Source organism: Lingula anatina, chromosome 1 (assembly GCF_051362555.1).
Source record: "Lingula anatina isolate TDL-2025a chromosome 1, LinAna3.0, whole genome shotgun sequence".
Taxonomy (NCBI): Eukaryota; Metazoa; Brachiopoda; class Lingulata; order Lingulida; family Lingulidae; genus Lingula; species Lingula anatina.
Genome location: NC_141767.1, coordinates 39,231,780 through 39,245,909, shown reverse-complemented (window position 1 = coordinate 39,245,909; position 14,130 = coordinate 39,231,780). Strand labels below are relative to the sequence as shown.

The 14,130-nt window shown below is 40.0% G+C and overlaps 1 protein-coding gene across 1 annotated transcript; it reads left to right on the top strand.

Moving 5' to 3' along the window:
- Window positions 1-4,190: 4,190 nt before the first annotated feature.
- Window positions 4,191-6,791, top strand: LOC106180365 (frizzled-4). The gene has a single exon (XM_013564334.3). The coding sequence runs from the start codon at window positions 4,547-4,549 to the stop codon at window positions 6,320-6,322; it is 1,776 nt and encodes a 591-aa protein (XP_013419788.1). The 5' UTR covers window positions 4,191-4,546; the 3' UTR covers window positions 6,323-6,791.
- The last annotated feature ends 7,339 nt before the right edge of the window (window positions 6,792-14,130 follow it).

Genomic DNA, 14,130 nt, shown 5'->3' with positions numbered 1-14,130 from the left:
GTAAGGCAAATGAAATTTTCGAAGGCTTAACATACTAACTGAGCATAGAAAAACTCAGCGAACCGAAGCCAATATGCAAAGATGTTCAAGAGAGCTGCCGTGATTCCTCAATCATATTTCCTGCAGTGATCTACATGTAAATTTAATAAGACCTTTTAAGACACAATTTTAAGTGCCATTACTCGTTGTTAAGATGGCACATACATCTGAATAATAGACCAGAGCAGGGCCGTAGCCTGAGGAAAATGCCAGGGGGGGGGGGGGGGGGGGGCAGTAAGCGCACACGAGGGGGCAAAGGCCCCGAGGGGGGAGGGGGTGGGAGGGGGTGTCCCCCTCTGACGGTGTGGAAATTTTTTTAAAAACTGTATGTATAATACTGCATTCTGGTGCATTTTAACTGTTATTTATTGCTCAATCAGAAGTCAGAAATTGTGGGTTCATTTTGCCATAAGTACAGTCATTTTTCAACACAACACGCCAATTGGACTTCATTTCGTAGATTGTCTCAGGATCAGGAATAACGTTTCTTCTTCTGTGGACAAGCAAGAGAGCCAATCCGTGCATTTTCTCACAGAATTAATACCAACTTTGCAATTATTTTTTTTTTACCTTTGCGATTATTTTTTGGCACCCCTGCCCCCCCGGACGCTACGGCCCTGCAGAGCATGCTCACAAAGCATTAATAATCATAAAATAATAATTATTCTTTTTATTACTATTTACTATTTTCTTTTTATCTTTTCATTCACATTATAAAACATGAAAGTGCAGAATAATAATCATTATTAAATAACGACAACGTTCTATCATGGCTCCTATTTAAACGTTCAATAGACAATACACAAAATCAATTTGCATATTGGAGTTATTATGTATAAACTAAACGACTAAATGAAGAAGTAGACACCAGTCATTGAAAAAAAATATTATCCCTGTTCCAACCCACATCACATTCAATCCCGCTCATGTGTCTGTATCACCGCCATCAACTTTAATGACACTACCGAGACCCAGTTTCAAGACTCGTACTTTTATTCCTGCGACCACAGCTTTGGTTTCTTATCAGAATGAAATAGTCCGGTTGCTTAGGGCAAAAAAATGGCCAAATCGTGACACAGCGGATAAAAGCACCAAATTTTGCATGTGGGTACCTTTTGACATACTAAATCAAATTAGAGCCGTAGGACATCTTTAATCTGCAATTGACTTAGACTGTGCATTGGAGGATCCAGAGAATCATGTCTCGTGTATATCCATTGTGTTTGAGAAGGGGATAGGGCGGTCCATTTTTAGATTTTTTACCCTCCCTCCCACCTCCACTATAACCCCTGCCACCTTCCCCATACCCTTAATCCGCCAGTGCCCTCTTTTATCTTTTTTTATATTATACCAAGCATATTTGTTTATCCTTTATCTTTATCCTGCAGACTATACATCTGATCTATGACTGGTTTCTGTCTTAATCCGTGTCTAAATGAACCTCCTGTTTCTTAATCGCCGACTGAATTAGTAGAGCATTACTTCTTACAGTCAAATAGCAATTGAAATCGGAGGAATGTATTTCTTTGTAAGAAAAAAGGAAAGAAAAAGAAGACGAAGAAAGGACTTACTGATATATGATATGTGCGTCTTTTTATCGGATTTCTCATATCGGCATTTCTGCCTCCTCAGATTTCGTTTAGAAGAAACATATTGCCGTATTTGGTTGACAGCAAACGAAATCTCAGATATCGATGTTATCCTGAATCTTATTGTGTTAGTTGAGATGAATTAAGTCGCAATACCCTTCTAATATTCTATCCATTGCGATAATATTGAATAGAATCAGACAAAAACGATCGATAAACTCCCTTTCTGTAGTAATGTTTCGTGAATAAAACTGTATCATCTCTTTTTAAAAGCTATAAAAATGCCATGTTATCCTATGTACAGGTGCAAACACACACACACACACACGCACATGCGCACGTGCAGGAATGACAATTGCACTTTTTCACTGTCGATAGCTTGTTTAAAGACATTTAAATTGTGAACAGTACAAAATTCTACTATGCTCAGCTGGAACAAACTACAAACTGCTGCTATGATGCTCAACTGTAACAATGGCTAGTGACGAATAACAAAATCTACTAATCAAATTAGCTTCTGACTGGCATTAAGTATAAGGCCCGAAAGAAGAAACACGGTAAATTTAAGGAATTAGTTGATGACGAAAGACTTGTGCAATAAGTTGCATTTTCTCAGGTTTATTCGGTATGGCTTGCTCGTTTTTGAGACATTAGGCCACACTTTTTTAATTTTATGGATGACATCCTGCGCGCGCACCGATTTTCGTCCGTTCTCCAAAAAAAAAAAAAAAAAAAATCCCCCCCCCAAACCGCTCCCCCCCCCCCCCCCCCCCCCCAATGCAAGGAAGTTGGTTGTCGCAAACATCGTTATTGAATTTGTAGGAAAATGCAATTGGCAATTCTCGGCTAATTCCGCAAGCTCTTAAGAGATTTTAACAAAAAACCAAACTTTTTAGAAAAAAACCAGGGACTAACTTTGAATGTAAAAATGGATTCATTAACCATTGGTAAGTATGGGAAAATTGTTGTTTACTCCAGGAAAATTCATTTTTTGGCCGAAACGAAGAGTTATTATTGCTTTAATTTCAAAATACACGACAATTAAAGTCATAAAGAGAACGGGGGCCGTCTTTTTGGATTGGTTTGCCATTGATATTGGACATGGAGATATCACCCTTTTACAATTATACGAAAGGCTGGCCGCGGCCAGCGATCATCGCCCGGAAAATTTCAGTGACATTCTGTCCAAAGCAGCACATACCAGTTTCTTTTTGGAGCGAAAAAAGGGTCGACAAGAGCGTCGTGGTATTTGGTGGACTGAAGGTCGGACAGGCCACCCGATAGTTGGCTTCTAGCGTTTGAGTCGAAGTAGACAAAATGGCATCGACCGAAATTACCTTAGTAGTAGGAAGCATAAGCCCATCTTTGCTTCATTTTTTTAACAATTCTGTGAAGTGTTTACAATGCTTTAATTTTCTGAGAGTACAAATTAAGACACGCTGTTTATTTGATATTTGTTTTATTGGATGCTATACCAACAGAATGCATGAAATAACCTTAAATAGATTTGGTAATATGCAGCATATATATTCATGACTTTTTACCTTTCTACGAAATAGGCCCTATTCACAAAGCTTTAATATTTTGAGAGCATGGATAAAGACATGTTGTTAGTTTGATACGTGTTTCTGTGGTAAATTAGTGTTTCCAGCTGTGTACTGAAAACATAACTTTTCTTAAGCAGTTTTTTTTTTTTTGGACTGTTTTTTTTTTTTTTTCGCCCGCTCGCACCGACTTTGGGGTCCCCAGAGGATGTCATCCATAAAAATAAAAAAGTGTGGCCTTACACTCCAACACTGTCATTTCCAGTACAAATACACCAATAGATGTCGTGAGCGTCGCTGCGCTATCATATCACTGACATGTCCTGATTGGCGTACATACGATAAGGCCGTATTTAACTCAAATTAAGGTATTTAGAACGCTGTGAGATTACGTTTGTCAGTTTGTTGATATAAATCATGAGTACTGTTTGTGCGGCTTCGGCTCACATTGCAGATACACCGGCATAAATTTTATGTTTCATTGCATGCATTCTTTAAGCCCGTAGTTATAAGAAAAAATAGAAAACAAGTCATTTTGGCTACGCATTTCTTTCAACAAGCGAACCTAAAGGTGCAACATAATAGTCCGTCTTTGCGGGGAACCTGCCGGAGTGTTTATCTGAGTCCACAGCTATGTTATCACGTCTGACAAAAAACGTGTTCATGGGGTCTGAAAACTACCAGCTAAAAATACAATCCTACGGGTGACGTCGACTCTACCGTTTCTCAATCGATGAAAGAGTGTTTATTTCAGGAGTAAAAAAATACTGTCAGAATGCTCCAGTCACTGTGTGCCGCAGTGCGCTTTCTCTTTTACCAGGGAGAAAGTATCTCGGCGTCTCTGGTGTACCTAGCGATTATTTCCGCCTCGAAAGCGTGATACATACCACCAGCGGTAAGCGTCTGCGTTATCCACGTTGGGGGCAGCGCGCGGCATTGATTGACAGCTCATAATCATTAAGGTCGTTTTGTCGTTGTGATAATCGAGCATGCCAAGGGGCGGGGCGAGTTAGAATAACAACGTCGGTCATTGGATCGCGCTAGTGTGAAATCACACAGTCTATTTGCTTTAGCCTCGGTAGAAATTGGCAGAAGTGCTGTTAACAAGGATCTATATACACACGATTTCTCCTGCGAAACTCGTCCATATGAAGCCTTAATGGGCCATGATTAAGATGTTCACAAGAAGGAGAACCGACGGCAGAGTACGAGAGCTAACAAGCCAGCGATGACTCGTCACGGGTACACGTTACGATGAACTTCATGTTCCACAGGTGATTGATTTAGGACATTATACGAGTATTAGATAGAACTGCCTTAGAAACGTATATATACAGAGTAGTAGACAGCACCTACAGGGGATATATTTCCATTATGGAAGTGGACCTGTGGTGGAAGATAGTGTTTGTCACACTACAAGTAGTGATATTCTACCGTGACCAGTCTGTGCTCGCAACCGACATTGTCAGGTCGTGTGATCCGATAAAGATTAAAATGTGCAAAGGACTGGGCTACAATGTCACCGGCATGCCTAATCTCGTGGGACACAATCTACAGGGCGACGCTGAGCTTCAGTTGCAAACTTTCACCCCCCTGATACAATACGGGTGCTCGTCACAGCTTCAGTTCTTTCTGTGTTCGGTGTACGTCCCCATGTGCACAGAGAAAGTGATCCAGCCTATAGGGCCATGCAGGACGTTGTGTGAGAGCGTGCGCTCGCGCTGCAAGCCAGTGCTCGAAGAGTTCGGGTTTCTCTGGCCCGCAGCTCTCAACTGCTCACAGTTCCCACCAAAAAACAACCAGGATCATATGTGTATGGACGGTCCGGGGGAGCAAAGCTCCACTGAACCAAGAAAACCTGACCAAACTCAAAGCGATCCCAACTACAACGTTCCTCAAGTTGAAAGTGGGGCTCCGTCGGGCCAATGGCCACCACCGATTCCTCAGCCTACCAGCGGCAGGCAAAACCCCGTGGGCGGTTTACCGTCTCCCCCTCAAGTCTTGGAAAACTGCTACCACGTTCGCCATCCTGACAAGTACGTGTACATCAACAGGACCAACAAGTGTGCCTTACTCTGCAATGCCGATCATCTTTTCAGCAAGGATGACAAATATTTTGCTGACATCTGGATGTCGGTGTGGGCGGGCCTGTGTTTCGTGTCCACTCTCTTCACTGTGCTGACATTTCTGATCGACTCTCAGAGATTTCGCTATCCAGAACGTCCCATCATCTTTTTGTCAATGTGCTATAATATCTACAGCATTGCTTTCATCGTCAGGCTGATAGCTGGGAGACAGGCCGTAGCCTGTGACACAGAACCAGTCACACACCAGAGTATAATAATACAAGAGGGACTTCAGAACACAGACTGTGCCATAGTGTTCCTTTTATTATATTTTTTCGGCACTGCCAGTCAGATCTGGTGGATCATTTTATCTTTAACATGGTTCCTTGCGGCTGGACTGAAATGGAGCCATGAAGCAATAGAACTCCACACAAGTTACTTCCATCTCGCTGCCTGGTCGATTCCTGCAGTTAAAACTATCGTTATCTTAGTAATGAGAAACGTGGACTCCGACGAGCTGACGGGTCTCTGTTACGTTGGCAACCAAAATTTAGAATCTTTGCTAGGATTTGTAATTGGACCGAATTGTGCCTATCTGGTCATAGGAACGTCATTTTTACTGGCAGGATTTGTTGCCCTGTTTAGAATCAGAAAACACGTTAAAAACGACGGCGTGAAGACAGACAAGTTGGAAGTCCTTATGGTAAGAATAGGGATATTCTCCGTTCTCTACACAGTGCCGGCGACGTGTGTGATAGCCAGTTATGTGTACGAGTACACGAACAGAAACTTGTGGTATTTGCCAAATCTTACTTACAGTCCAAATATCGAAATATTTATGTTGAAAATTTTTATGTCACTTGTCGTGGGAATTACAAGCGGGATGTGGATTTGGTCCTCAAAAACATTAACGTCATGGAGGAAATTCATAAGCAGACTTACGGGCAGGCGGTCTCCGAGAAAATCTCTAGGAATGCCCGACGTTCAGTATCAGCCAGCAAATACGAATTCATATCGGACTACAGGGCCATTGCGGCTAGACAAACATAAACGTGGTAAAAATGGAAATGAAACGATCGTTTAATAACATATCAAGATGCAATTTATTACCATTTGTGACGGCTACGATTTATGCGTTCACCTTAAGAGAAAGAGAAAGCTGTGAAAGCTATACGAATCATTGCTCATAAAGTATAAACGCAGAGGTGACCGAAAGTATGCGGGAACGCTTATCCTTTAGTTCGCACCGAAAGGTGGAATATTGGTATTTAATGCCACGATGTAGCCTTAATTGATCTAGAAATTCCTCATCGACGAGCAGTTTAGACAGTTTTATCAACAAATCCGACCATTAAAACCTCGTACCCGTGAATACTATCTCGCCTTCCTAGTACAATGTAAAGAGAACGCTGTATGAAGGTGTAAGCGTGCCCGCAAATGGGAAAGATAAACACTCGTCCAAGTTTAAAACTTGAGTAGTGGAATAATTGGCTTAGATTTTTTCGTCCTAAGTTAAAAACGCATTTAAAAAATAAAATCATATTGAACAAGAATTCCAGTCACTTTGGGGTCTCATTTTCTTTTTGTTCTACCTTTGCTAGGTGATGTTTTTAATCAATACATCTAACAATGTGGACATTTCTCTTAGCTATTGAATTTTTCATCGGTGCACCCACTAAATACACATCGCTAAGTTAGTCGATATTCACGATGAATGTTCGTCTTAGCTAAATAAACAACGGTGTGCGCAAAGTACCTCTTTGATATTCAATAATGACCATGGCCTACAGGAGTAAGGTTGGGAGCTGTTGAATTAGACCGGCCAGTAATAGAGGGAAGTTATTTGACGTAGGGGTTCTACAATTATGCAGCAAATGGATGGGAAAATATACACACTCTCTCGCCAAATAACCGGTGCTATTCAAGAGCCCAGTCTGAGAAAATTATAACGGGAAATTCGTGTTTATCTCCCTTAGCCTCTACGTTTTTCTTGTCAAAACAAAAATGTTGTTTCAGCCATGAGAAAACTTGCGTCTGTGTGTGCTGATATAGCGTATAATAATTAGTTATTCCAAACTCTTTTCGAGGGCAAAGTTGGTGAAAGCAGCTTTTCTTTCTAAGGACCTTTTAAGTGGACGCGTACAATACGGAGTATTTCTTTAGTGAGGGTTAATATGTAAACAGGTATAATTGCTGGGTTGTATTTTCCTTTCATCTTACAGCAATTACGTTCTCTAGGGCGGCTGCTAAGCACACGTGTTGTTATTGTATAGTAAAAGCCTTTTGATCCACATCAGGTGTGCACATACTATTTGACAAGGTCCTGAGAATTACCTATTGTTACCTGACATAGATGGAAGAAAAAGTAAGCCTTGCTTCCTTATGTGTTTACGACAAGAACTATGTTGTGAAATTACACCTGTAAATTGATGCGAAATATCTCTGTATAGGTGTGCTTTTCATTAAGCCCGGGAAGTCTCGGGGACTGGGAGACGTGTTACTAATGCCTGAAAAAGATACAGGCGTTAGAAAGGCCTACAAGTTGTTTAAACAATCTTTGGTTGTTTTACCCCTCCTAATACAGGTTCAATCCAATTTCTTCCGTCGTCAATAGAAACTAGGCTACGCAAGCAGTGGAAAACAAGATTTAATAGATCTCGTTCCTTGATTGATAAGCCTTGTACGATTTTTGAGCGTCATAAATTCCCATTGTTTGTTGATACAATGTCATTTGTTATCTAAATTAAATTTTACAGCGCCTTGTGTCGATTAATGACTAGGCACAGACACACAGTGCACTGTGTTTGACTTTGCCAGTGTCCCTGTCCGTGTCCTAGTTAGTGCGATCCATCATTAGATTCCCGGTCCGTGTCTCTGTCTCTTCAGAGATGCTCACATGCAAATATCATTAATAATCGTTCAGTGGCGTTTGGCTGTCACCGTACGTAAGTTGTAAGGGGTACCGGAGATCCCTTACACGCATTAAGATCAAGGTGCATCTAGATAAAGACACCATGTGCATGGCAGGCGAACAATCTATCACATGAAATAGTGTCAAACTTGGGGTCTTGATTAACACTGGGTGTTATCATTTGTGAACGTTAGGATAGTAACGCGAGACCGTCCCGTGGCCCACAAATACTTCAGAACCCAAGACCCTGTTAAATTTGTTACAATGTGACCTTATTCATTTTCTGATAGCCACACGGGCCTTTGAAGTATGTCCGACGATAATTGAGTTTTGTCGGCAGAATTTTTTGTCCAACAAGGTACAAAATTTTGCTTGACTTTTATAAGCAAAGCCACAGTAACCCAATGGAAAAATTCAATTTTGGGGAAGATGCTTCACCCCCCCCCCCCCTTTGCAGTGTTTTACCATTTACAAATCGCGTGCCATTGCGTGTGATAGTTTTACTAATTGCATTTTCGCGGTTTCTCGGTGCGTTCGACATGTTCTTGACCCTAGGAATTACGCGAGAAAGAAAAAAATGAGGAATCTGTTTGTTACATATGTAGATATACGGCCATAACAATTCGCTTGTCGCAAATCAACGGTGTCACGATATACTTGCATACTAACGAGAATAAGAACATCCCACACAGGTATGCCGTCGCTGATAATCATACGTTAGACTTTCTCTCTAGACGTGCACTGAAATAATATCTTGGTCAGGGATCGCAAGGTTACAGAGCAGCATTTATTTTTGCCCACCCAAGAAGAACAGAGTGAAATTTTGCCCAAAACTTGTGTTTGATGCTTTATTATTTCAACGCTTTCGTTATTTTCTATATTCAAGATATTTTAAGAAGACAATAAAATATATGACAGGTGCAAATGAATCTCGACTCGCTTTGAACAGTGAAATGATTTCGCTCCCACGTGCGGCATAGCTACCACTGTGAAGAACTTTCTCGTAAGTCAGAGTCCTGGCATAAAAACTATTAAGCTTTCTTCTTATCGATCTGCGACCTAGCGGTTTGTTTTTATGAGCGTGTGGTGATGACAGTTATTGGCAGGTCTATTGTTTTCATTCATAACATTATTGGTGTTATGATTCATGTTATTCCGGGTTGAAAAATGGTACATTAGGTCTGGCATTATAATGCTGACTGAAACTGACGTGGAATTATCATTAACCGAACTGCCAAGAAAAATTTATAGACGAACGCCAGAATAGAGTAAAGAAACACCTGGCCTGGCAGATTTCTTTTTTTTAAAGCTGTATATCACGTGTGTTCCCACAACAGACAACACAGAGGTTTCTCGTAACCATCATACAGAAATCCTTTATTGAATTGTCACCACTGTTTTAACGACACGGATTAAAAAAATGAAAAGAGCAACAATGAAATTTAAAACTCGCATGATAAAGGCACGTTGAAAAAACTTTTCTTTTAGAATCGGCAATCGCAGATTCATAGATCTATGAGTACATGGATATATCCCAACAATTTGTCATGTTTGAATTGTACGCAATCTGTCATATAGTGTGCACTGCATCTGTTCTTCTCGTTTTTCTCACAACGAAAGTTCAGATGCTGTCTGCATGCATGGCACATTCCCGCCACAAGGTCAGGTGTTGTCAAATATTGACAAATTACGCAGACGACACGCTGAATGAGAGTTGGCATCCACAGAGCCATCTTTAAATTAGAGACGAAGAAAAGAATTTAGAATAGAGAGGTGATTATGAGCTCCTTTGTTGTTGCAATATTGTAGCTCGAAGCGGTAGAAACGAGTTGGGTTTGGAGATGTGCACTCTTGCACAACGCGGCCATTGATAGGAAACTAACCATATCTTCTGCTTGAGGCCAAAATTGAGTAAGATCTTAAGCTGCACGAGCTGTCAAATTTTAGAAGGGTATTAATGTAAATTAACTTTACATAGCGCAGGTCATTCGGCACATCTAGCTACCTGATTTCTTCTATTTTTGTCCAGATAAGATGACAAGCTGTCGTGCTTTAAACGAGTATATGAATAAGGAAAGGTTTCCTTTTCCTCTCTTATTAAAATCGGCCAGAGCTGAGCCCTTCCTGGTGATTATGACTGAAAAGTTCGCCGAAAATGATTACAAATTGATATATAAGACTTAAGCAGTCGCACGAACAACAAAACTACCAAGTTAAGGATTGCTTTGAAAAAGCGAATTCTGCTCGAATCCAATAAGCTGAAATGAGATTTAAACATCTAACATACCAGTTAACAAATCGGCTTTCACGGCTCCTTATCAGTGACATTTTCAAAGCTAGAATAAAAAGTACTTCAAACTCGTAGTAAATAAGATGTTAAATCACAGAGCGCCTGACATGACAACAAAGCAGTTCTTAAACGCCGGTTTTTTCTTTTCATATGGATACCGGTCTTCTATTGTGAACCCATCTCGCCGCGTGGAGGTGCAACTTGGATACAGTGCAGTGCTATAAAAAATGACTAATTTTCTAAAGATTAATTTGTAAGGATAATACAATGCGTCTCACTTCTTACACAAAACAAGTTGTAAAAATGTGATCAATAAATCACTCTAACTATCAGGGGAACGCGGCATTACCTGTTACATAGATACTGAAAGGTATGAAGGCGAGGGGTTGGGATATACACGCTGGACGTCGATATTTCCCTTCCCAGAACAAGTAAATTCCGTCTCAATGAGCATTTTAAATGTCGTAAAATATAAGTAGACGCTAATTTTTAGTCGGGGTGGGGTGGATGAGATATTAAAACATCTCAGACACAGTTTCGTTAAATACTGCCAAAACCATTATCTTGCAAGATGGTATTTATGATAAAAACGCCCTTCCAATAGATTACGGACCGAAATGATAACTAATTTCAGTCTAGTGACGTAAGTTTACTTTCTCCCTGGCTAATGGAATTGATAATGGCTCTATCTTCTGAAATACGCAGGCCTGTTTAGCGTCCGCCCAGACAGTGGTATATTGCCGAGGCACTCTCGTGTTTACACAAGCAGCTGATCACAAATTGATCCCTCGGGACGAATTAATTGGTCAACTGAACACAGCAGGGGTTTTCATTTGCTTGCCCGCACATACTGCTCTCGCTAGTGGGCTCGTCTTGACAGTTGACAGACAGATGGTGCGATGTCAGCGGGCGCTGCTGCTGTCATGGATTAAAGACAATATTCAAATATTATATTTTGTGAAATTCATTGATTTTTTTAAACTCATCTTCTCCCAGCACGTTTGTAACACAGCATAATTAAAAAAAATTAATAGGAGTTTCAAAGTTATTTGTGTATTTTTTCTTTTTTTTTCTTTTTTTTTTTGCCACGCCATGACTTTTCTTTCAATATAAATAGAGGGGATTGAAATGTTTAATCTATCCTTTCATTTCATTCTCCACTTTAACTTTTTTATATATATTTTTTCCTTAGTTGTATAAGACGTCTTTTAACGCGAAGCATTTTAACACCATTAACTCCAAACTTTACCAGCTTGTCAATGTATACTGTTACCAAACATTCTCATTTGATGACATACACAGTCTCTGGCACATTCTGCTGATTGTTGAGGCACGATTTTCTCATTTTACGCCTTGTAACGTGCAACACTTCCCGAGAGACCGAATAATGTGAATATAGTTTTTAACTGGTAGGAGGAGATGACAGCAAAGGACAAAATAACTAATATTCACCAGTCGTGGGAGCATGCTTAGGGAAGTTACTGGTACCTATAACTTAAAGGAATTTTTTCAGAATTTAATTTGCTTTCGATCGTTAGAACAATTGAAGCGGTGCATTTATCAGTAACGTCTTTGAAATAAAAACCCTAACAGTATGAATGGGATAAGGTTACAAATAGACTGTCTGGACAATAGAGCGTTAAACGTCAGTTAATGGTGTTTTGAAATATTCAACGATTTGTATCCCAGACCAAATCAGGTTAAAATCTACCGAACCCGTATACATGTAAAAACACAATCATAATTACACATGGTGGCAGCAATTGAGACCGCAAAATGGGCGCTAATTATCAATTACTGGGGTGATTATTGTTAATAAGAGAAGCTATAGGTATGGGGTAAATGTGCTTAGAAGAGGGGTAATTTGTAAACTAGACATAATGCGGAGAGTACAGTGGAAAATAACGTTTTGTGTTTTTCCTTCAGACCATGCTCGACTTGTGTTGTAGTATTAATTGGCTCTATGGGGAGAAACGGCACCTGAAAACCCCCCGCCGTTGTTGAAGGGGGGAATACTAAAAGCTCTTTCATACTTGATAAGCAATTTCTCCTCCGAGTGGAAAAGTATGGTCCAATGTTTGTTCACCCTCACTCCTCATTTAGCGCTGCATTTGCACACAGAAAGCTAAGCAAACTACTTAGGCTTTTCGTCACTGGTACTCGATCGGGTTGCCAAACAAAAGTTTTAATCACTTCCCCGCCAATCTGTTTGCTCGGTCATTTTCCTTTCAAAACAAAGGTCGTGGAAGATTGGAAGGGGGTGCTTACAGCGCGCAGTAGTTTACCTGAACCAATGAAAGGAATCCCATTGAAAAAAGAAAGAAAGAAAGAAAGAAAAGAAAAGAAAAGAATTTTCGTTAATACCGTTACGATATCGTGGGATGGGAGAAAAAACGACATTTGTAAATGGATGTTTTATGAAAGCCGTGCAACGTTTTTGTTGGTCGTTTGACCGAATTCGATAGCTTGTTAGCAGAGTGACACTACCAAATTGTATAGACTACCGGTATGACTGGACTTGGCAAGTGTTTACTTCATGCTAATGTATTTATTGTGGGTTGGTAGCGACTATTTACGTTCTAATTAGCGTTATCTAAATACAGAAATCGGTGTTGCCCACTTTTTTTCTACTTTTCACTGTAGGTCTATTATCCTTTAGTAAACTTTGAAGATTGGGCTAAATAATGACTTTCTTCAATTAATAAATAGAGCTGTTTTATTTCTACTTTTTTATGAATTATACCGGACTTTATTCAGAGTCTTGGTCTTTAAACTGAGATGTTATAGCCTACTAGTAGGCCTAAAAGGCCCATAATGTTCGCTAAATGCATAAAGACAGATGTATCTATAATGTGTAATCCATACATTTAATTTCTTTTTCTCATTTTTTAAAAAAAATTTCTTGCCCCCGCGTAACTTATAAGTAGCCTACGGAATGCAACCAACAGCAAAAGTGACCAACGCTTCATTTCTCCAGGCGGACTTCGCACCATTAGACTGTGAAATTCAAATCTTAAAAGCAAGCACTCGTGTCTCCACCAAGTACAAAGTTCCATCCTTAAGGTAGCACTTTGATTATGGATTTGGGTGAAAGACATAAGTTGTACAATGGTTTCAGGTTTCCTATCCCATGAATTTAATTGTTTGCTAAGTGCACTGAAGAGCACTGTCCGGGTTTCGGGTTTCAATACCTGCCTGTGTCCACACTGTTTACACATTGGCAGTCTCGACGGAGATGATCTTAATCGGATCCACTTATTACGCAATAGATCGGTAATAGTTATTGTATATCATTAAGTTTTTTTTCTTATAAAGGTAGACTAGTTAATATCTATTGATCTTTTTTTTAAGGCAGCTGAGGCGAAGACTCACAAGAAACGCACAGTGCTAAGTTGGCTATTAGGGGCCTACACGTAGACTATGTGTTGCCTAGGCTCATGTATTGGAATGATAATTAAGTATTGTCATTTGTTTAACCTAAAGCCCATAGAAATTATGATTTTTTTCCTAACACTGCATTATTCGTATTGTCGGAGCCTCGGCCTTATCTCTTGAGTTTGGGACCATTTTCGGCATTAGCCTACTAAATAATTACAAAATTTATTAAACGAAATGAAAATAAACGACTTCCCTAAAACAATCTAAAAAGCACCTTTTCCGGCAATACATACAGGTATATATATTTTTGTCT

Bases quoted from the DNA above. Each gene is read 5' to 3' on its own strand.
- LOC106180365 (XM_013564334.3), top strand. From the start codon at position 4,547: ATGGAAGTGGACCTGTGGTGGAAGATAGTGTTTGTCACACTACAAGTA.